This window comes from Cricetulus griseus (genome assembly GCF_003668045.3).
Source record: "Cricetulus griseus strain 17A/GY chromosome 1 unlocalized genomic scaffold, alternate assembly CriGri-PICRH-1.0 chr1_1, whole genome shotgun sequence".
NCBI lineage: Eukaryota > Metazoa > Chordata > Mammalia > Rodentia > Cricetidae > Cricetulus > Cricetulus griseus.
This window is the reverse complement of record NW_023276807.1, coordinates 120,653,061-120,677,764: the sequence shown is the minus strand read 5'-3', so window position 1 is coordinate 120,677,764 and position 24,704 is coordinate 120,653,061. Positions and strand designations below refer to the sequence as shown.

Genomic DNA, 24,704 nt, shown 5'->3' with positions numbered 1-24,704 from the left:
TCTCAGCTGCTGACAATGGGGACCAGCTGCTATCATGGCCCAGTCTAAATCAGAACTGGCTTTAAAAATCATAGTGTCTGCAGTGGACCTAACAATCAAGGTTCTTTCCCAAGCAACTTCTTTTCCACACTCAACTAGAAAGGAACATCCTAGAAGTATTTTTGAATGGGAAGCTATAACACCCTATAAAAATGACGAAAAGCCCATCTATGTGCTTCAGCAGGCAAAGTGCCTGCAGTGCAAGTGTGAGGACCTGAGTTCAGATCCCCAGCACCCATGTAAAAAAAACGGTTGTGGTGGTGCACACTAGTAGACCTAGCTCTGGTGAGTAGGAAGGAAGAGGATCATTAGAGCTTCCTGACCAGCTCCTGTAGCCTAACTGATGAACTCAGTGAGAGAGCTTGTCTCAAAAACTAAGGTTGTGCCAAGTATATTGTCTTTTATCTCAGTACTCGGGAGGCAGAGGCAGGCAGATATCTCTGGGAGTTTGAGGTCATCCTGGTCTACATATCAAGTTCTAGGCTAGCCAGAGATGTATAGTGAGACCTTGACTCAAAAATAAAAAGTAGAGATTAGCCGGGCGGTGGTGTCGGACACCTTTAATCCCCGCACTCCGGAGACAGAGGCAGGCAGATCTCTGTGAGTTCGAGACCAGCCTGGTCTACAAGAGCTAGTTCCAGGACAGCCTCCAAAGCCACAGAGAAACCCTATCTCAGAAAAACCAAAAAAAAAAAAAAAAAAAAAAAAGTAGAGATTAAGGAAAGCCCTGATGTCAACCTATGACCTCCACATAAATGCACACATGCACACACACATGAACATGTACACATACATAAATACATACACACAGAGAGAGACAGACAGAAGCAGAGAGAGAGGGGGAGGGAGAGAGAGAGAGAGCCTCTTCCATGGTTATCCCTGGATACCATACCTAGCAAATAGCTTAGAGTATGGAGCCCTGTCCTGACTCTTATGCCTCAAGCACACAGGCAGAGTTATCCACTGACTCAAGTCTAGCAAAACCTATGAGAGAAGCTTATTTACATGATCCATAGGATTGGCATTAAAATGTGTGAACATGGCAACCCGTTATGAAAAACTTAAACAGATTCCCTAGCAAGAACTAGCAAGAAATAAATTAGACACATAGGAACCTTTTTCTATAAGAAATTTCTTCATACATTCTGTATTTTAAATGAAATTGGCATAAATATCTAGCAATAGCTAAATGAATTTTTGCAAACCTAAATGGACTATTAAAGTGGGAGGTTCACAACTAATCACTGAACTGAACTGGAATCCAGTTGCAGAGAAGAACGAATGATGGGTAAAGGGGTCCAGACTAAGCTGGTGAAACCCACAGAAACAGCTGACCTGAACAATGGTGAGCTCTTGGTCCCCAGATTGATAGCTGGGATACCAGCATGGGACTGATCCAGACCCCAGCAACATGGGTTTCAGTGAGGAGACCTCAGAAATCTATGGGACCTCCTGTAGTAGTTCAGTACTTATCCCTAGCATAGGTGTGGACTTTGGGAGCCCAATCCGAATAGAGGAATACTCCCTGAGCCAAGACATATGGGGGGTGGGCCTAGGCCCCATCCCATAGGTCACAATAGACTCTGATGACACCCTATGGAAGGCCTTACCCTCCCTGGGGAGCAGAAAGGACATGTGATAGGTAGGGTTTAAGTTGGGCAAGTGGTAGGGGAGGAGGGGAAGGCGTGGGAACTGGGATTGACATGTAAAGCAATCCTGTTTCTAATTCAAATAAAAAAAATAAAGAAAAAAACCATAAAGTGGGGGTTTATCTGTATGTTTTAGGGGACATGAATAGGATGGGATGTTGTTAAGTATTTTCCCCATTTTCAAAGTATATTGAATGAATCTGTATATGTAGTCACACAGGAAATAGTATTTGAAAGAGCACAGTGTTTTTTCATAGTCTGGAGGAGTACCAGGGTGGTTGTCACTTGCGTTTTCTCCCCATTGATTTACCCCTTTAAAGTGGTATATTACTTTTGCCATAATCAGAGAGCCTGAAGGGCAAGGAAGTATTGTCATTTGCAGGGCAGTGTGACCTTTCACAGGAGTTTTTAGCCCATCTGAGACTTACTTTATTGTTAACAAAATGGAAATAAATAACACTTGCTAGGGTTGGGGGCCTTTTTTTTTTTTTCAGTTTGGAGTCTCAGTGAGTTACCATAAAAATGTTTTCACACACTGGCAAGTGAAAAATGTGATTAGTCTCTGAACAAGCTGCAAATGGCTGAATGTGAGCGTGGCTCAGTGAGAGTGCACTTGGATGTGAGCGTGGCTCAGTATAGCAGGTGCAAAGCCCTGGGTTCCATCCCAGTTTGACAAAAAGAAGCCACAGGAAAAAAGGGAGTCCAACTTCCTTGAGGCTTTTCCACTTGACGGTGATACTGACTTTTATGTTGTTTTATTGGTGGTAGTTGAGATAGGCTCTCAGGAAAACACAGTATCATGTCAAAGCTTGGGACACCCATTGTCCAGGAAGAACTGACATGGTTTTGCAGTCCCATATTTCAGAATCCATGACTGAGCTGTCAACTTTGTGTCTTCCCTAGTCCAGGATCTACTCTCTGAAGATCACGGGTGCAGCCTTCCAGCTACTCCACAGTCTATTGCTGACCTGAAGTCTCTGGCCACAGCCCTTCTGGAGACGATCCACGAGAAAAACATGGTCATTCAGCACCAGAGGCAAACCAACAGGTGTGCAGTGGCCCCTTAGACTGGGGGTAGCAGAGTGGGAATGAGGCTCCCAGAAGTAAACCACAGGCACTCTGGGAAGAAGGTAACATCCCTGAAATCTAGAAGGGGAACCCGATGAAATCAGAACTATGCTTCTACTTTGCATTGGCATCCCAGTTATCCACCAGAGTCAATAAAGCAGGAATTTTGAGTTCTTAGTGAGCTGTGCAATATTAACACCAGTTTCATGGTAGTTCCCACAGCACAATGCCAGATTTCTCACTTCTTCCTTAGCTCTCCTTTTGAGGTGGGAGCTGTCTCAGTGTCCCTTCAACCCTATGACTTGACTCTGAGGGTCTCTGATGACCAGAAAAACAATTGTCAACTTCTATGGGCTGCTGTCCCTGAGGGGAAACTTCCTGTCACTCTGTCAGTTAATTGATGTTGAAAAGGAAAAGTCAATAAGATGGAGCACCCTGTTTGATTGTTAGTGAGTGTGGATTATGTTGTATCAAATTGAGCAAGTTAAGGTAGGTTAAAATAGTGGACAGAAGCAGGAGAGCAAAGCTGAAAATGTCCTGAGAATGGTGAATAAGAACAGTAAATTAAAGCAATACATATTATATATACCATCCATTTCTGTTCCTATAACTGAGTACCCGAGACTAGGTAATTTATGAATATTTTTAAAAATAAGAAGTTTACTTCTCACACCTCAGGGGGCTGAATTCAAAAGTGTGCCACTGTGTGTGGTGATGATCTTCATGATGTCACCTGAACATGACCCAGGTACCACCTAGTCAGACATGGCAAGCATGCTTACCTGGGTAGCCTTCTCCTAAACCACTGGTGCTATGGTGGGGCCCTCACCCTCCTGACAGTGTCACATTCTAAGCACCTCCTAAAGGTGATTAGCATTGACCTATGAGCTTGGAAATTCAACTTCTAACACAGGAGCACATTAGAATCAAAGCAGGGCCAGCTTTATGCATGCAATCTACTCTGAGAAGGATTTGGCATTTGGTCAGATACTGTTACCACCATCTTGAAGGTCATGATAATTTTTTATTCACAGGGGTGGGGGACACATTTTTATCTTGCACAGAACCCTGAAAATTATAGGTGGTCCTGCTCCTAAGACTTACACTCAAAGCCACAATGACACTGCAGAAGAACTGAGCAAGAACAGATGTTGGACTTAGAGGGAAGGGACCTGAGAGTTGGGGCTGCCAAAGGCAGGGACACCCAGGGAAGAGGCCACAAGAAAATGATTGAAAGTGTTTTAAAAACAAAAGAGAAAAGGGAAATGATGGAGTGTGGAGACGACCGTACCAGAGATGAAGATGTATGTGGGAGAAAGCAAGAGCATCAAAGGGAGGCCGGCAATCTCCCTGGGTGACAGGGTAATTTATTGACAGGAGACGTTTGCAACAGCCTTGCAAAATGAAACAGCCATGCTGAACTGCAGCCACTTCTCAGGAAGCAGGAACAGGAATCTGGTGGGGGAGGGCTGTCTTTGGGGATCCCCTGAAGCCAGCAGTGAGCCTGCTCCTCACTCCTGGGAAGCCCCTGGCCAGGGACTCTGGGCTCCTTTGAACCCCACTGCAACAGCCATAGGTCCCAGATGCAAACCACATTCTCCATATATGGAGGCTGACATTTCCATTCATTGTGGGTTTTGTTGTTGTTGTTTTGTTTTTGAGCATACCTTTGCATATTTACCCATTTAAAACAATGTTTTGGGCTCTTAGCGACGGGTAAACTCCAGATCTGCCCAGTGGTGGACAGCGGACAGCGTGGACCTCGTCAGCCTTTCCCCCAAGTCTCTGATTGTTTTGGTTAAATAACCATGGGTCTCCATACACATCAGCTGTCCAAATCCCCTTCTTGGGAGAAGCCACCATTTCTTGTGTTCCACATGACCTTCAAATCATGCAAACAAAGGCACAGTACATGAAGAAACACCTAAGTATTCATATATTTATGGATTTTTAAAAACAAAAAGCAGCTATTCTTTATCACAGAAAAGGGAGGGGCACACTTTGTGCCTTTGTTCTTTGGTTTGCTTTTCCCCCTGTAACAGTAGATTGCAGATGTAGCATCATATTGGTGCACAAAGGAATGTTAAATGTGCCAATTTTTGGTACTTTGAAGGCCTTCTGTTTCATACTTCCTGGAGGTGTATAAAGAATTTAACTGGATTATAAATGAAGGACTGAGAGCAGAATGTGAATTTGGTCAGCTCGCTGGTACCCTTCGTGATTTAGCCTTATAACGAGGGGGGAGGGGGAAGAAAGGAAGGAGAGAGAGAGAGAGAGAGAGAGAGAGAGAGAGAGAGAGAGAGAGAGAGAGAGAAAGAAAGAAAGAAAGAAAGAAAGAAAGAAAGAAGGAAAGAAAAGGCTTTATTAAGGTGATGTAGCGTCTCAGGACTAAAGACCTTCCCTTCTGGAAGCTCCTGCTCTGCCTACTGGCTTTGACAATGGCCCCCTTCAGGCAGAGGGTCCTGTGGGAACCATCTGATGACATGCTAAGTACCATGGGATTTTACATTTGAGTGATGCTCAATGGCTTGGCTGTTTGTTGGCTGTGCTTCTTGATGATGCATTAGCCGTTACCTGGTTATCATTGAAGAAGGGAGGAGGTTCCTGTCCCTAACAGGCTGGTGCTACAGCACAGGGGATGGTTGTTAAAGTGCCTGCCTGTCCTTGCCAGGTGGCTAATTCAATAACATCGTTCATGCTTCCCTAGCTGATGGTAAGTGAGCTAAATTTTCTAAATCTCATATAACAGTGATGTCCTAGATCACAGCAGAGTTTCAAAGGCCCCCAGGTGGGGCATGACAGGTAGTGCAGAGAGCCACAGTTTCCCCTCAGGCTGGGGATCGTCTGGACCCTCACCTAGGAATTCTACCAGACAGGCTAGCTCCTTCAATTCTTTGCTGATCCCCAGGAATGTCATCAGAAACCATGGTACAAAGTCACTAGGGGGTCTGACATCTAGAGGATTTTTTTAGACTAAGGGGCAGGAGGGGGACATATACCAAAATCTCTCCTATTTACCTTAAAACAACCTTAAAAACAAAACAAGCAGGACGGTGGTGGTGCATTACTTTAATCCCAGCACTCAGGAGGCAGAGGCAGGTAGATCTCTGTAAGTCCAGCCTGGTCTACAGAGCAAATTCTAGGACAGCCTCCAAAGCTACAGAGAAACCCTGTCTCAAACAAACAAACAAACAAACAAACAAACACCCCTCCTATCCTATCCATACCATAAACCCTCTCTCCCAGGCCCAAGTATACCTTCAGCTCCTGCCCTGACTACATCTCTGTGCTACTGGCAGTCTTCCCAGCAGACTCATCTTCCTGTCCGCTAACCTGTCAGACTGTCTTAGCTTCTCACTTGGGAACCCGAGTTCCTTTTATCTTCCTGGCACCCCACCCCAGGGTAGGTCACGTCTCCCACACACTTCATGGAAGAAGCGGACCCTTCCCATTAGCATTTCTCTCCCAGTGACTTCCAGGCTCTGCCTTGCCCCTGTTCCTTTCCTTGACACAGCCATTTCTTGCCACTCTCTGGTTCTTGCTTTACTCCATTGGCAAGAGTAGATCTCCTTGGCCCCATGATCAGATGATTATCTCTTCCACAAGTTGCCATGTGGTTGTGCATCTTTAATACAGTCTCAGCTCCTCCTCTTCTTCCTTGTAGCCCTGTTCCTTTGGCTCTCCTGCATATCCCCTGGTTGTTGGGCACATCTTCATCTTCCTGGATGATTTCCAACCGAGTGATCTTCTGCCTCTACTTCTAATCCTTGTCTGTTCTCAACTTCATGAGAGGACCACTTCTTAAACTTCTCTCTGCTGCTTAGAAGACCTTAGCAGCTCAGCAGAACTTTGATGAAAAGTCAGAGTGTTCTCAGCATGGCCACAGGCTCCTTCTCCATCAGAGGCCCTACCAGCCTCTCTGGTTCTGCCCTTCTCTTAGCTTATCAATTTTTCTCTCAGCATTTATTAGACTTGTGTGCTTGCAGGCTTCATTTTTGTCTAGTCCCTCTGATTATTAGCCGTGAGACCCTGAGTAAGTCATTGTCTTCTGTGAGCTGCAAGTTTCTCATTTATAAATCGAGGACCACTTACCCAGATGTTGCAGAAAAGCAATAAAACAAACCAAACAAATAAAAAGTTAGGGCAGTGTGTATGTTTTTCAAGGGCATAACACCTGACTTGGAACAAATTCTGGATATTTATCAGCTGTCCTTAGGCTCCCCAACACATTGTCCATGTGTATCTGCTAACAGACTGCTGGTTTCTAGCAGTAGGGACAGGATCCTCTCCTTTCAGCTTCCCCTCCAGCCTGTAGCACAGAGGTGGATCCCAGAAGCTGGTTTTGGATCAGTCAAACTTCTTCAGCTACATTTGTTCTTACGCTTCTCTCCATCGTGAGAGCTGCCAGTGACTGTGGCTCTCACAGCCTCTTATACCAGCTCCCATAACTCCTCCCTAAGCCGATATAGGAGGTCAGGCAGGAGATCCCTTCCAGTTATACAAAGCATCCTAGGTTGTATTTTGCACATCACCTATGGCTATATCTATAGTTCCATGAGCACAGACTTTTAAAGTGTTACAGTCACTACTACTTCTAGTGGTTCTGTTGCTGCTGTTGCCATCCCCACAACTTCTCTGCAAATCCTTTACTACCCCTAGCCCTGCATCCGGGTGCTGGTATCAGACCAAAGAATACAGCTACCACTGAAAAACTCAAGCAAGGGGTACCAGCCACTTCACACATTCCATTTCTATGAGAAATGGCTGGATTATCCAGAAACAGCATGAGCAAAGCCTGCACTCTACCTATAAACCCAGCTCAGGGCATCCCTCAGCGCCATTGAGGAGTGAAGCCTTAAGCTTTGTCCTAAGAGACAGCTGCAGACATGTGATCTCATCTCATTAAGAAACAAACGAAAGTACTGTTGTGATTGCTTGTCAGACCCATCACCTGTGAGGAAGAGAGCTGGGATCAGAAGCTCTGTGCAAAATATTGGAAAGCAGATTAGGAGCAACGGTGTCCATGGAAGGGTCAAGGGCATGAAAGCAAAACAGACCCAACAGATGATGCGGAAATTGAAATAGTTGATGTGCACTATGCAGAGTGCAAGATTTGAGGAAAAGAGGAAGAGATGGGCTGTAGTAACTAGATGAAGGAAGCCATGTAGATCAATGCCAGTTTCCCTGTGAACTCCAGGGGAAGATTAAGATGCTGCAGGTCGATTCAGGTAAAATCAGGATGAACCGAGCTGTATATATGTGCAGCTATATGCATATTCATGGCTCTGAATGTATGTGGGTGTGTGCAGCTATCTCTGGAATAGAAAGAGACGTAGGAGAATAATTTTGCTGCTCTAATTTTTCCCCACTGAAAGGAATTGAGAATTTGCTATTAAGGAGATTTTCATGTCATTTCAGCACAGCAGTGCCAAGAAAATCCTCAAATAAAAATAAAGACTGGTTTCCAATTCCAGACCACTGGAAAGCAAGGTTTTAGATGAGTATCGATCATGTCTCGGCTATGTTTAATGTCTGGAGGGAATGAACGGATGTTTACCTATGCATCTACACAAAGCCTGCCTTTCAAGCACACAGTCTGATCTTTTCTGCTACACATTTCAGAACTTAGATATCACAGTGAGTCCGAATGGTCATTTGGAAAACAACCCCATTATCCTGGTGGTTCCCAAATCCCAATCCCAAATTGTTTTTAAGATTTATTTACTTATGTGTGTTGGGAGTAGGGTACACATGTGCCATGTCTGGTATATGAAGGGCAGAGGAAAACTGGTAAGAGTTGGTTCTCTCCTTCCACCGTGTGGGTCCTGGGGTTCGAACTTAGATTGTCAAGCTTGCCAGCAGATGCCTTTACCTGCAGAGCCATCTCATAATCCCACTGAAAACTCTTTTGAAATTCATATTATTCACTTTTTCCACATATGATTGCAGATTATGAAAAAAGAAAAAAATCTGTGTTTAATTACACACATTTATAAACACACATTTATTGACCACCTACGCTGTATTAGACATGGTTCTTGATATCTAGGGCATCTGTGTCAGTAAGACCTAGTGGGGGTCTTTGAAAGCTGATCTTGTTACTTTATTGCCTCAGAAGAAACATTTCCAAGTGTGCCCCTCTACTGGTTCCAAAATCAAACCTGCTCTCACAGAATAAGGGTCTGCTGCTACTAAGGACATTCAAAATCTTGTCATATTTGGCAATGAACAATTTTCAAATGGGAATTCCTTACAATGTTTTGGGCAGTGATAAATAGTTGTTTAACATCCAGGGTATTGCCTTGTGGAACAGAACTCAACTGAATAGCCTGTGTGTGTGTGTGTGTGTGTGTGTGTGTTCCACATGAACTTCCAATAGACTGTGTATTGTGTTCGAGTGTACCCACTTGCTCTATTTTTAGCACTGTTCTTAAATCTATCTACTCCCCCATTAGCTACCACCCATGTCTAAGCGCTGATAGGTGACTCAGTCTCCTCTTAGTATTTTCCTGTCTTTTCCAGGATCCTAGGGAATCGAGTGGCAGAGCTGGAGAAAAAGCTAAGAACTCTGGAAGTTTCTGGACTGTGGAGTCTTCCAGGTAAGAAGAAACTGTGAATGGCTGTGGCTTTCTTCTTGTTTAGGAATTTGTTCACTTTTAAAAAGACCTCTCTCACACAACTTGCAACAAAATTCTGCCTGTCTGAGGCCCTTTGATTTGGAGACTATTGAGAAACAACCACACAATATTTCAAATTGAGAAACTGTCCAATGACAAGTCCATGGAAGGGATAAATTGAGAAATAGACAGTAAATTTTCAAAATCTCATCAGTGGGGCACTGATGTTTAGGTAGCCTAACTTCTCAAACACACACACACACACACACACACACACACACACACACACACACACACACACACTAACCTTTGTGAAAGCCCATGAGTTGTTTCATTTATCAGTAGTCATCAAGATTTGTTCCATGTAACCTTCCCTCCTAAAACGAATGGGAGAATATACAAAGATTTGCTCAATGTAATCACCAGTCCTAAAAAACGGATATCAGATCTTACAAAGATTTGTGCAATTTAATCATCAGCCCTAAAATGGAATGTAAAACCACACAAAGATTTGTTCAGTTTAATCACCAGTACTAAAAATGAAGCGCCAACAATTTCTCCAACCCAGATGTACTTCACAGCCACCTTCTCCTGCCTTCCTCCTCCCAACAGTTTTATGTAGCTTGAAAACAAAAATTTCCTGAGGAGATTTTTCTCCCCACATTTGTCCAATGTGTGAGAAGCCAAGGTGATTCTTTCTAATGAGCTATACTTATCCCGTTTATCCCAGTAAAATACCCCTCTCAGGAGACCCCGTCAGTTCTTCGCCTTGTCTTTACGCTGTTTGGAAACTTATATTTATCATTTTCTACCGCCTCCTGGTTCCCTGGAAGGAACATTGTCTGGGTATTTTTAGTGCCTTACCCTTTCAGTGTGGAGCGGTCTCTTCCCTCAGCTCCTGTGGGCTGCATTCCTGTACGGATGAGAAATGAAAATTGCCCCGGGAGAGGAGGTGGACAACATCACGTTTTCCTTGGTGGAAATCTGAATAGCTGCCTTAGGTTGCCTGAGAGTGTGTTTCATAAATTGGAATTTTTCACAGAGATTCCTTGAACTGGATGTCAAAAGACCTCACAGAACTAATTAGTGGCGAGTGCCGTCCTGGGGATTTGAATGGTCCTTTTGCATCAGCCGCTTTTGATGATGTTCAAACCTCAGCTTCTGTGAAGGCCTTTCTTTCACTGCATTGAATTTCAACACAGACAGACAAATTTGTCATTTATTTGTGCAGTCAAATTGCTGTTTTTGTGCATGTACCAAAGCTTTGGTTTTTTTCCCCCTCTCTAAGAATGACTTTGTGAATTTTCTCACTGTTTCATTTGTGTGATTTATGTAAAAAAATGGAAGTTGAATGGGTGAATCAATGCTGGGAATTTCCTGTGTCTGGTATTTGTTTGGTCAGGTGGGACTTCAAATGGCTGTTCTGCAATAATGACTGTTTTTCCCTTCTTTTTGCTGCCGAAGGCCTGAGCTACAATGTTTCAGTTGGATTTGGGAGTATGTTCATTTTCAAATATTTGGGGTTTCTTGTGGCTAAATTGGGAACACATTCTATCATCCATGTATGTGAATTGTAGAAATTTGCTATCCACCTTTCTGTGAATTTTCTAGATAAAATTACTTACTGAAATAGGGAATCCAGTTAGTGTAAAGCAAACATTTATGAGTACAATTAACTTGAAGGACCAGCCTCAGTGGGTTTTAAGCTGTGGGCATAGGGGTTCTAGCCTCTGGCCACCACATAGATACAAATGGGGGCACAGGACAGGAGTAGCACTTTCCCCTTTAGATATAGTTTTTGTCATTGCAACAGCCTTGCTTTGGGCCATGAGTGACGGGATATATGGATGTAGCTTTGTCTTGGGGTGTTTGTAGTCCTGGAGAGAAAGGACAGGGAGTGGGGTGACTCTTCCTGTGTGAGTCACAGCAGTTCCCCTACTCCTGCTCTTACGTGTCTCCATTTAAGCTACTGCAAGAAGCAATGTGTTCTCTCGCCCTCACACCTCCTCTGCCTCCTCCATTTCTTCTCATCCTCTCCACAAGCAGCAGCTACTTCACAATGGAAGGTGCTGAGTCCTATTGGTTTTCGAGAATTGTCTTATTTACCAGCATTTCAAAAGGAACGAGCAAAGTCTCCAGTAAATCACTTTGTTTATGGTCTGGTACCTATTTTGAGCTTCAGCTTTATGAATACCATGCCAGGCCAACCCACCCCTGCCCTCCATATACCTATAGTCTTCTTAAGGAAGTAAGATGAATCTCCATTAAGCACTGATGGAGAAAACAAAGTATTGAGGGTTTAGTGCAGCATGAGTGACCAAGATAGAAGCACTAGGGAGATGATGGGTAGAGTTAAAAACAGTTAAGAACAAGAAAATTCAGGATGACAAATACTTGGTGTGTATGTAGTATATACTCCATTCTCACACTAGTGACAGACATTGCTAATCTATCTTAGCATTTTTCCTTGCTAATGTGGCATCAGTCTTCCATATTGGCCAACATCCAATATGGATGTGTCAGAGCTGACATGTGAAAGAACGCTTTCTCCTTTCCTAAGCTATTCCTTTTAGAACAGGACACAGTGGGGGAGGGAGAGTTAGATGACACACAGGTCATAGAAGATGGCATTAGGTTTGTGTATTTAGAGTTTCATACATCTTTTATGGATGCTGGGTGACCATAGCTCTGAGCCAAGATACATAGGCAAATGATGTAAGTGGATACTGGTTTCTGGACCAGATAGGAGGAATCCAGAAGGCAGAAAAACTTCTTCTGAGATGGAAGCACTAGGGAGATGATGTGGCTGTGGGAAAGAATCCACGGGGAAGAATGCTTTGTGAGTTTCCTCTTTCCCCTCTTCCTGACCAGCACCATGTAGTTTTACTTTGTTGTATTTTTATTAGACAGTTTCACAGAGCCCAGTCTGGCCTTGAACTTGTTGCAGTAGCTATGGATGACCTAGAACTTCTGATTCTCCTCACTCTACCTCCCAAGTGTTAGAATCACAGGCACTCACTGTCACACTGTGTTCATTAGTGCTGTGGATTGAACCCAAGAACAAATACATGCTAGACAAGCTTGCTACCAATAAGTTAGATATACCAGCCCCATCATAGAGATTTCAACAGTGGTTGCTAGGCTTGGAGTCAATTTGTGATCTTGCTGGAGAATAAACGTATTTGATAAATGTCAGGCTATAGAGAGAAGTTATCTAGATAGCTGGGACTATTCAAGTTGTTTGGCCTGTGCTTTGATAGTAACAAAGCTATGGGATACTGCAAAGAAGCCAGAGGGTAGGTATTGCAAGCCATGCTCTCTAGCCACGATAGATACCTTTACTCCCACTTGCTGGCATCCTTCCCTCAGGTCTTCTCAGATCTATATAGGTAGCTCTGAGGAGTGTTGTCTGGATGTGTTCATATTCTACAAGGAAACACCATGTGCTGGAAGCTGACTCTTTGGTAAAATGCTTGCTGTACCAGCATGAGTTTGATCCCCAGACCCCACATACAGCCAAGCATATTAGCACATATTTGTAATTCCAGTGCTCTAAAGGCCAGAAGAGATGGGAAACAGAATCCCTGGAAGCTCATGGGCCAGACAGCAGGATGTGCATAGCAAATGCCAAAGTGACCCAGTGTCAAATAAGGTGGGAAGCGAGAGCAACATCTACTATTGTCCTCTGATTCCCATGTAAGAGTGATGACACATAGCCCCCCTCTGTCCCTCTTTGCCTCTCTCTCTCTCTCTCTCTCTCTCTCTCTCTCTCTCTCTCTCACACACACACACACACACACACACACACACACACACAGGGGGGGGTGAGGGAGCTAGAGAGAGGGGTGAGGAAGAGGGAGGGGGGGTCTGTGCTGAGGAAGCACAGACACAATCCACAGAAATACTGAAAGCCAGAAAACAATCCATCTACGGGCTATAATCTGGCTTTTTGAGCTTTTCATTTTCAGCCTGTGTCTACTACAAGGCATCAGCCTGAGGAGGAAAACCTGGGGGTTGAAAGTACTTGGTTCATTTTTAGAGGCAGGAGTGAGAACTTTGGTGCCATATGGAATCAGTAGAGCTTGCAGCCACTCAAGCACCAGCTGAATGAGAAGCCTGTGTGGCCTTGGGCATTAGTGGTCCTTTGACCTAGTGTGCAGAATTCCCTCCCCGACGCACCATCTCCTCTAAGTGGAAGCCAGAAGAAATCTCAGGCAACCAGACTGTCCATTAGACCTCAGTCCAGTGGCCACAGCCAGCTCCAGACCTTCAGAGAGCTGCTGAACCAGGAACCTTCTAAGGAAGGAAGCATGGCAAGGGTGACCAGATCTCGGAATGATGCTAATATGGAGGCACCATCTCCAGGCAAGAGTTTAGGGAGGCATGTCTTCTCAGTCCCCTTCTACTGGCATAGGTGAAGGCTGGCTTTCTTGTCTTCTCTACATGCACTTCCCTCACATTTTTGCAGAAGTCTCTTGTTTTTGTGAGGAGTCACTGTAGCCCAGACTGGAGCCCAAGCTGCTCTTGTGACCTGGAGCTTTTGTTTCAGGCCCAATGGTTTCCACCCAGAGAACCCTTAAGCTTTTCAAGCCAAGACTTGGCATCATAGCATGCCTATGGACTCTTACAACCTCATAAGGGCACTGTTCTTCCATGCATTTGGTGCCAGTTTGACATGCTCATGTATGAAGCTGTTTCCCCCTGTTGTTCATCTGCATGACCCATTTGCCTTCTGCAGTGAAAATGTGGTGCCCTCTCCCTTGTCCTCTCATCCACTTCACACCTCTCTACCCTCTAATGGGAACTCACACTAATAGGTAGTGGGTTAAACTGAGTGTATACTCCAAGTGGGAATACAGCTAGGTTAATGTGGAGGACTTAATGCCAGCTGACTTGTGACAGTTCCATGGTTAACATGACCAGATGCAACTGGGACATTTATCAGGTGTGTGGGAGTCTGTGCTGATGATTTCAGCACATGATGTTTGCTGAATGTTCTCTAAATACCCAAGGCCTTTCCCTGACCGTTTCATTTTATCTTCACAACTACCCATGATGAAAAATTCGATGTTTAGAGAGGGAAAGTGACACTCTCACGGTCACCCTGTGAGCAGGTGATTATATCCACAGCACAGCTAATGTAGTGTCCCTCCCAAGCTCCCTGCTGCAGCCACTGCTGTTGTCCCACCCAACTGCCCAGTTCTTTGCAGGCATTCAGGTTTCTCTTTACTGGTAGCACTTGTGGGCAGCTGTTCCAGAGTAGCCACTGGGGAATGAGTAAAGGTCTTCTATCATGGATAGAAGATCCATACTCTATTCACATACTAGAGAAAGGCCTACTGACTACTTACTTGTACTGCCCACAACTGAAGGAGTTTCCTTAACCAAATAGCTAGCTCATTGTGTGGAGTGTCTTAGTTTCATTTCTGGTGCTATGATTAAAAAAATCTCGACCAAAGCAACTTGGGAGAATAAGGTTGCATTCAGCTTACAATTCTAGATTGTGGCAGGAACTTCAAGCATCTAGTCACATCCCCACTTAAGGGCAGAGGGAGACTGTGTGCATGTTTATGCTCAGCTCATTTTCTTTTATATGGTCCAAATCCCCTGACTAGGGAATAGTGCCACCCACAGTGGGCTGGTCTTCCCATGTCAATCAGTGTAGTTCAAACAATACCTCAGAGGCCAACCTGATCAAGGCAGCCACTCACTGAGACTCTTCCCAGGCAATTCAATGGTGTATCAAGTTAACAATGAAAACTGTTATGGGTTGTAAAGGTTACCCAGCTAAACCAGTGACTGATAAGCCAATTTTCCCATCTTCCTCATAGGGGGCAAGGACACTATACTGTTCAGTGACCAGACTCTAACCACCATACAGAGGTCAAGGTCCCCACTGTTGAAATTTGTGGAACAACCCACTGAGAACAAGGAGAGCACCAAGGATGGTAAGTGTCTCTCAGGTCTGCTCTCTCTTCCTGGTCAGTACCCTCTACAGAGTGCATGTCAGTGCCAGCAGGGCCTCATTCTACAGCTACTGTAGGACTCCATGAAGACATCCTCACCCCATACTTAAATGCACGCACACACACACACTCACAGACACACCCATATCCACACACACAAACACACACACACACACTCACGCACTTCTATTTGCAACTACAATTTATTTCAGATCCTGAACTTTCCCAGCAGCCTGTGGGCTTCTTTGGTGTGACATCACCAGCTCTTCTTGCTTCCTCTTTTTTTTTTTTTTTTGGTGACTCAGGCTTGAAACCTTATAGTCATTGACTCCTGTCAGTATCTCTTCCCCATCCACACTGACCTGTAACCAAAGTCTTTCTGCAGGGTTTCTTGGGCATCCTACTTGTGGCTCAGTCTGGGTGCTTACTGTGTCATTGGAGGCTCCTCACCATCTGACCTGTCCATACTCAGTTCCCATCTTCATTCATCAGCTGTAGGATCAACCCATAGTGATACCTTGCGGTCCCATTTTCACCTTGCTCAGAGTTTCCAAGTTACACTTAGCTGTCTTGACTTAACATCTCAGTTCCACAGTGTGATCTAGCCCAACCTCCTCCCCTGATGATTGAACTACCCTTTAGCAATATGGGCTGACCAGCTCTGTCATTAGCTTGTGCTGTGAAACCAGCCAGTTCACAACTTAGAACTCGGAGCATTAGTAGGACCATGTAGGATTCACTGTGATAGACAGGTGTTTCTGCCCACCATAGCTGGGGCCAGCAAGGTTCACCCAGCATCTTCTCACTATTCAGATTGCTCACCACAGGGCAGAGCAGTGAAAGGAGAAGATATTTCTAGATTTTCGAAAGAAATATTTTCAAGTACTCATGGGAGAATCCCTGGACACAGACCTTTACCCTGGTGAATCCACACTGGCCAGAAAGCAAAACTGGGTCATTACAGCCTGTAGCACGTGCTGCTTGTAATACTGGTCTCCAGTGCACTGTGGCCTTGTATTGTGGCTAGTGGTCACAGCATGCTGGCAGCCTGTGTCCTCATGGGGCGCCAAAGCCTCTGACTGTTCTGGGTGGCCTGGGCCTACTGTACTGGAAGGAGCTGTCTTGATCTTCACAAGGGCAGCCTGCATGAGGGACTGATTCAGAATGATAGCTTCCAGAGTCCCTTCATCAGTGCGCATTGTTCCTGTCTGTCCTGAGCCAGCTCTGGGTGGGAACAAGGACACGCTCTCTGAGAGGCTGTCAATGTCCCAATGGCCTCATCACTGCTGTGGCCTGATTAATTCCAACTGAAAGCTGCCACATGCAGGAGGACAACAAAGCCCAGCCAGCCAGCCAACAAAAGATGACAAATGTCCCCTTTGGGCCTAAGGGTGGGGGATACATTTTAGGGGACTAGCAATCTTTTCTACAACACTATTTCTTCTTCATCTTTTAGAGAAAAAGAAACAATATTTTTCTTCCCACTCTGTCATGAAGCATTTGCCTCATCCTTATTGATGTGTGTATTGTGACTAATTAGTATTAATGATATTAATTCTGTTTGTGACAGCAGCCCAGAATAATTACTACTTTTTGCAATAATATTTTCCAACTTTTGGCTAATTCATAAGTCTTTTATGGAGATGTCAGTGCTGTGAGTCTGTAATTAAAGTGAAAGCAAAGCTTCCTATGGCTGACTTAAGAGTTAACACCTTGAATCTTAGCATTCAAGGAGGTTTGGTTTCCATAGCAAAGGATCAGAGGTCCTAGTGAAGGCATGATGGCTGTCACATGTTTAAGAAGTTTTCTGTGTGTACTGATAATTGACTTAAGCATGTTGTTTGGGTGCCCTCTAGATAAATGCAAGAAAAAAGGAGGGGTTGGTAAATCCTGCTGTACCAACAGTGTCAATTTCCAGAACCTGTATTGTTTCTGGTCCCAAGATGTGCTATCCAGCGAAGCAAATAGGAGCAGACAACAGAACCAAAGCTAGTGTCCATTATCTTCTTCAGGAGTCCACCATCTCCTTCTGGTGTCCCTCATCCTCTTTGGGTGTCCATTATCCCCTTCCTGTGGCTGCTCTGTAGCCTATGGGACTTCCTGTCATCCCCTGAACAAAAGTTTAAAATAAAAATGTTTCCCTGGTAACCTCAAAGGCTTTTCATTAAAATAGGAGGGGGTAGAGAAGGAGAAGGAAGAAGAGGAGAAGGGGTGGGGAAGGGAGAGATAGATGATGACAAGATTCACACATCTAGACAGAATTGGAATATCCTACAAGGAAATAGCACAAGGCAAAGCACCAGCAACCAAAAGACCCTGGCATAATTTAGACCAGCTTCCCTTAGATGTAAATGAGGGTGGCAAAGGTCTCGGCTGACCCACAGTAAAAACACATTGCCAATGGTTTAGGGGTGAGGTTCTTCTGAGGAAGGTTAATTAATTTTTCGGGGGCACCAGAATATACTATTAACTGTCTCAGGAGAAGTAATTTCATGAGAGTAATTTCCAGAAGGAGTTTATTCATCTCGCACTGCTGAAAAATGTAGCTGTAGGACACACCATAATTCTCTCCCTTTGAATAACGCTTCCCCCTCTGCTGGGAGCGTGATCAGTGTTGACTCAGTGTTTCACGCGACCCTCTACAACCACAGTAAGAGTTTTCATTTGTTAGTTTGAAATTGATGTGATCACTTCCCCGAGCTGCCTTGGATGTAGCCAAATATTTGTAGGAGTTAGACATCTCTATCTCTTCGCAGAAAGTACCATTTTGAGAAGTTTCAGGGTTGTTATCTGAATATACCCTAAAATGAATACTGTAAATTTAAGTTTCTTTCCCAACGTGATGCATGGTATTTAGGATGTATGCTAATAGATTCGCTTTTTCATGAATACATGTATAAGTCCATATATTCAAGCACTTAGTAAGTTATTTATTGAGTCTTTGCCATAGAACATTGGCAAAGTTAAAAAATTAATCAGGCAAGATTTTGTACTTAAGGTAGTTAGTTATAAGTAACAATTTGAGGTGGGAAAAAAAAAAAAACCCTCTAAGTTTCAGGAGGTCTAGACCACCTCGTGGGAAGCCGTAACTAGGAATAGAGCTTATGGCCAGATTTAATCCACACAGAGAAGAAGGGGGCTGGGCTGCCTCCAAAGGCTCCCTTTGGAATGGAGAGGGGGATGAGGGCTCCAGGGACAATGGGAATCAACAAAGGCCCTGGGGGAAGGTGCAGTACCAAAAGGGACAGATGTGGCTGGATGGAGGGATACAAGGAGCGGAGCAGGGATGTCAGATAAAAAGAGAAATGGGTGTTAGCTCATGAATGCATGAACACTAGGTTGCAAGCTTTGGCTGTGTTCCCCAGAATCTGCAGCCTTTGAAGGTTTTCCATGTAGAGGAAGACATGGTGAGATTTGTGTGTCAAGGTCCCAGTGCTTCTCACACTGTAATGGGAACCCCCCATCACATGGGACCTTATGAGTAGGCATTCTGAAACCAGTAGATGAGGGGTGGAGCCTAAGACCCTGTAGCTCTGACAAGCTCCCAGGTGCAAGTCCATAGACCCAATCAGAATGGCAAAGCCGTATGGAGAACCTGGCTTGGCAGTGTGGATTGGAGCATGACTCTCTTGGGAATTTCACACACTGTTATCTCTGCTGAACAGATCATCACAACAGGCAATTTTTTTCCAAGTCAAAGCCTGCTATACTCATATATGTGTTCATGTATTTCACTGTAAGGACAAGGACAAGTACTGGGTTTGTTTTCCAGGATAAGACTTGCAGAGAAGAGTGACCCAAGGTGTCCATGACTGAATTCAGACTTGAAAATGAGAGGGGAAAAATATTGGTCAAGAGTCTGTCTGTAGAGTCCTCTGTGGTTATCCAAAAGGCTGAGGAAAATGAGATGGCTCCTCTAATGTGAAAAAAAATCCATTTTGTATCAGGAGAACTAGATGGAAGAGGTTTGGGGACAAGAAGCAATGATTGCCTTGCTCAGGTGAAGCCCATTGTCCCCTCCCAGTGGTTCTAGTGTGTTTACCATCTACAGCATCATTTCCTTCTGTGCAAGCCACCCTCTTCATCTTGGTGGTATCACTGTGTTTACCACTACAGTATCACTTCTTTCTGTGTGAGCTATCCTCTTCATCTTGGTGGTATCACTTAAGCCTTGTAGAGTGCCTGACTCAGTTTAGTTTCTTTTGGAGCTCCTCAGTTCTGCTTTAGCTAGGGTTCAGACATTTTAAAAATATTTTAAACTGACACATAATGACTGTACTTAGTTATGACTTATGGGATGCCATGTGACATGTCAGACTTAGATATAATGCATAAAGACCAAATCAGAGCAGTTGGTATATTCACCACCTCAGATACTCGCCATGCTTTAGGTGTTAGGGACATGCAAAAGCCTCTCTACCAACTGTTTTGAAATCTACAAATAGATTCTGTCAACCTTACTGCTATTTCAAAATTTCTTAAACATTTAAATGCATGCTAGGTAACTGAATGCCCCCCAAATTAATATTTACTTAATTAAATAGATGTATTCAAAATTCCTATCCCTTACCACTCATATCCATCAATACTTTCATGCATTGTGTTAAAATGGATCATAGATATAAAAAATTATCACATGTTGCCGAAATTCTAAGCTGCATTTTTAGCTCAACCTTTTCATTATACCCACTTTTCATGTTATATCTTACCTAACATACTATATAGTTTGTGTTTTAAAATATCTAACATGTCTAATGTACAGAAGGAATCCTCTCAAATCTGCTTTATCCTCATACACAGTTAACACACCTGACACCTGTTTGAAGTCCAGGGCTGGGTGCACTTTTTCCTGTGTCACTTACCTGTTTGTTGAGATGCAAGGGACACATGTCCCTGAACCAAGAGGATACAAACCAGAAAGCCTGGTGTAGAGAGGCTTTAGACAGCCAAGGCATAACTGATGCCATGGAAGGATGAGCGTGCAAGCTGCCAGAAGCATTTCCCTGAGTCTCGATCATCATGGGTTTGTAGAACAGAGCCAAGCAATCTGGCTGCATTGTGTAGTGAGTTTAGTTTTGAAGGCTGGGTACATCCTGTGTCTGATGAGGGCTCTCTCCCCTCTTTGCTGTGTGCTCACATGCTGGAGAAAGAGAAGGCTCTGGTCTCCTCTTCCTATGAGGGTATTGAATCCATGGTGAGTGAGCCATATCCATGATGCATCTAAACCTCTTCCAAAGTCTCACCTCCAAATACCCCCTTTCCAGTTGGGGAGGTGGAACCCATGAATCTGGAGAGACACAGGGTTCCATTTGCAGTGCTAAAGGACAGAGCTGGGACTTTACATTTCTCAAATGGTGAAAAAGATAAGGAAGGACACTCATGTGGCTTTGAAGCCTGAAGTCCTGAAGTCCATGTGATCACAGAGCAATGCAGAGATGGCTAATGGGAGGAGACGTGTGTGTGTGTGTGTGTGTGTGTGTGTGTGTGTGTGTGTGTGTGTGTGTGTGTGTAGTATTTCTAGAATGTAACAGCAGTTTCCAGGCAGGTTGTAGGGGTGGGGTGGGTCTAACCGGACTCTAGAATCATGAGTCTACATCTCCTATGGGAAGCATGGTGATCGGGCATGAGAGATGTCCTTGTGGGCAGGAGTTAGATTGCTAATAACTGAATAGAATGAAGGAAGAAGAAGCAGGACAGATACCTAGGAAGGTATCCTCAGAGAGGCAGGAGTAGACAACAGGTCAACAAAGGAAATACAGAGGGCATATGTATGTAGAGGACTAAAGGATGTTCTCAGGGGTTTCCAATGGACCCATCGGCCTTATCCCCATGATGAAAGCACTTTGAAGATGGGATTCATCTATGGGTAGTAAGGTGAGAAGATCCTGGATTGTACAGCTGGGTCCTAAATAGATCACCACACAAGATGGAGGCAAGAGAGAGGTATGGCCCACATAGATAAGCCAGGTGATGTGTCTGAGGAGATGGGCATTGAAAGAATTCTGCCACAAACCAAGAAGCCACCAAAATCTGAGGAAAGTGAAGAATGGATTGTGCCCTAGAGTCACGCAGGGACTGTGCTCCTGACCTGCCAAGGAGACTGACAGAGGACTTCTGAAAAATGTATGTTTTAAAGCCACTAAGTTGGTGGTCATTCTTTACCAGCCACAAAATAAGACATTAATCTGTGTGCACCCAGTAGTAGACTCAAAACAGAAGAAAACTGCTATTTGAGAAACCACAAGCAGAGCGGGGGCGGGGGGGAGGCTGTGCTGGTGGAAACATATGCCACAGAGGAGACAGAGGGACTGAATGGAGAAGGAGGATCTGAGCCTACAGACCTCACAAGGGAGGGGTTAAAGATAGACCCAGGACATTAATCAAAATCAGGAAAGGGACAAAGCAGAACAATTATGAAGTGGGGCCTAGAGCAATGTCATCAGGCATTTGGGCACACCCTTGAAGAGGCTAATGGGACTGATCCCCCTCATTGTTTTATCTTTTCCTTCCTGGTCCCAGGTGAACTTGTTTGTTTCATCTTGTGCTTCTACAACAACATGCTGCCTGGCACAAAGCAATGGACAGCTTATTTTGGACTAGTGCCCCTAAAACTGTGAGCCAAAATCCAAGAGCTAGGGATGTGGCTCAGTGGTAGAGAGGTTGCCTAGCATGTGCAAGATCCTAGATTCAATCTGCATTAACACTCCCACCCCAACACATGCCACACCTCTTTCTTTTTGTAAGTTGTTTGTTATAGTAATGGCAGGCCTCTCCAGTTCTTCCCACATATGTTGTTTTTCTACTCAAAATAAAAATTGAATTCTGTCTTTAAAATGTTCTTGAATGTTCAGTTGATGTTCAGACGCTCCTGATCTCATGGACCAAAGTTTGACAAGATAAAGTGTGTCATGTCTGTAGAGCAACTCCTAGCGGAAAGGCCAACCCAGTAAGTCCTAGCTGGTCAGCACTTTAGAGCTGGAGGAAACAGAATAGTTTGTGCAGAGAACTAAGGGGTATTGTGCAGGGTTTTCTAGAGGAGCAGAACCGAAAAAAGGTCCATATGTAAATGGTAAAGGGATTATTGGATAGGCTTTACGATAGACCATAGGAACTGGTAGTCCAACAGCAGACAGGCAGAGGACCACATTCTTGGTGCTTCAGTAGTCCCAGCCTGGAGCTGAAATGCCTGGAAGTTTCTAGAGAGTAGCTGGTATTTACTCTATGCTGGAAAGCCTGCTATCAGCTAATGTAAGCTGCACTCCCACTAGGCTGCCTTCCTCAGACTCTGTTTATTATCTGGGCTGGCAGCTGGAAGGTACTTCCTACATTCTGGTCAGGTCTTTCCTTCCCAGTCACTATCCCACACATCAGTCCTTTCTGGAAAGGCCCGACAAACACATAGGTGTATCTCCCAAGTCCCAGACAAGTTGACAATAAACCTATCACAGGTATGTCACACATTTGGAAGGATACATATATGTGAGCCAATCTCAGAAACTAAGGCAACAGGTTATCAGAACCTGACCAGTAGGACCTTATAAAAAAAAAAAAAAAAAAAAAAAAAAAAAAAACCTGAATGGTGTCAGAACTGGCTTGGAATCAGCAAGGCTCCCTCAAAAGGTGTGACATGAGAAAATGGAAGGAATATGTGTTCTGCATCCTGCCAATCTTTCACAGTCTAAGTCCCCCAATCAGCAGTCAGCCCAAGAACATCCCTGTACGTGTCTGGTGGCAGGCTGACTATAGTGTTCGTTGTTTTACTGAGGTTGCAATCAGGAGTACCAGGAAGTATTCCTAAGGTCTTTGGATTTGCACCAGCACCTATGCTCATGCTAGACTCACCCAGATTTGCATCTTCTGTATCCTTCATCACTGTTGTTCCTAGGTCCTAGAACATACTGGTTTATGGGAAACTCACAGCCTAGTATTAAATGCACATATCCTGGTACTAAGAGCTGTTTACTCTCCCTGGTCACATGATTACTTACTTATTACATCATAGAGGGACATTAGAGTCCTCCCTTTCACTTATCTGAGAAACTGAGGCCAGACAAGCTGTGATCATAAAGCAAGTGAGTAGGGAAATGGGGACAAGGTGACAGCGCCCAGTGCTCTTCCCTTGTCTTCTCCCTCCTGCTTTGCATCTCTAGAATTTCTGATTGATAGTGGTATTTAAGGCGAAGAGTTCAGTGCTGAGAAGGGAGCTAGAAACCGTTTGCACATAGCCTTTTATCTGAAGCTGGGCAAACATGGTGTATTCCCCTTAGATAGTGAAGTGCTCATGAAGAATGAGTGGGGATGACACCAAATCTCCCCAAGCTATCGTTATGCTCTGAAAGCAGCTGGAATCTCTGTCACTAATGTGCTTAGATATCCCTTCAACTTCCAAAGGACAGCCTTTGTCCTCAGACTTAGTCTTCCATAGACATTAGGCGGTCCCTTGGCAATAAGGCAGAGGTTTGAAGAAGGTGCTTGCTTGGCTTCTGAACATGGGTCCTTTATCCCCTGGGCTCCAGCAACCAGCCTGGAAGGGGGAAGAGTAATAAGTCATTGGTTCTTAAAGGCCATTGGCAGGTGGTTGGGTGGGAGTTGACAGGAGAGAAAGGTAAGGCCAATCTGCTGCCAGAGTGTTGATGCTGTCCCTTGTCTGTTTTCAGGGGAGATTCAGAAGCAGGAGCGAGATGAAAGCTGTGCAGCTGCTGAGGCGTTGACAGTGCCTGAGGATGCTGAGAAGCCTGCTGTCAGCTCCCCAACACAGCCAAGCAATAGGAACCAGTGCTCACACTTTCATCATCCTCCATTACCCCAGCTCCCTTCAGAGGAACTAAACACCGTGGGAAAGGGAACTGTTCAACTGACTGATGGACAGGAGGCTGCACACCTGGTCACCAGGGAGGCTCCCCTGGAAGAACAGAGGTGTGAGCCGGGCCTTTCCCCACCTAGCCTGGCCTCCCAGGGAGAGTGTACCACAACTCTCCAGGACCACTTGTCTTCCATGCAGCCAGAGGCCAAAGCATCTAGTGTGGAAGGTGACAGAGGGATCTCGGAGGGCGGAGACATGAGAAGCACTGTGCAAACCTGAGGGGAAGAGAGACTGACATGGTGACACATTGAAGGCACCAGGGACAGTGAGAAAAGGCTGACGCTTCAGAACAGGCATCCAACCCCTTTCTGCTAAAACACCTTCCTGTCTGCAAATGAGAAAATGCTCTGATCCTGCTACAAGCTGGGAGCACCCGATGGTGCCAGCTCCATCTGATTTATTAAATGCTGGTCTGTGAGCTTCTCAGTGTCACCTCTGTCTGCCGAAGAATGCTGCTGTGAACATGGCCGGGCACAAGAATCATAGTTGCCATATGGCTGCC

General features: G+C 44.7%; 1 protein-coding gene across 2 annotated transcripts in view; it reads left to right on the top strand.

The window, feature by feature from the left end:
- Ccdc149 (coiled-coil domain containing 149) overlaps window positions 1-24,421 on the top strand; it is a 58,544-nt gene extending 34,123 nt beyond the window's left edge. The window contains exons 8-12 of one of the 2 annotated variants that reach the window (XM_035452105.1): window positions 2,592-2,736; window positions 9,279-9,355; window positions 10,838-10,870; window positions 15,205-15,321; window positions 23,997-24,421. In XM_035452105.1, coding sequence (XP_035307996.1) covers window positions 2,592-2,736; window positions 9,279-9,355; window positions 10,838-10,870; window positions 15,205-15,321; window positions 23,997-24,421 — 797 coding nt within the window. The remainder of the gene's footprint in view (window positions 1-2,591; window positions 2,737-9,278; window positions 9,356-10,837; window positions 10,871-15,204; window positions 15,322-23,996) is intronic. The other variant, XM_035452106.1, reaches the window with a different exon arrangement.
- Window positions 24,422-24,704: the final 283 nt, after the last annotated feature.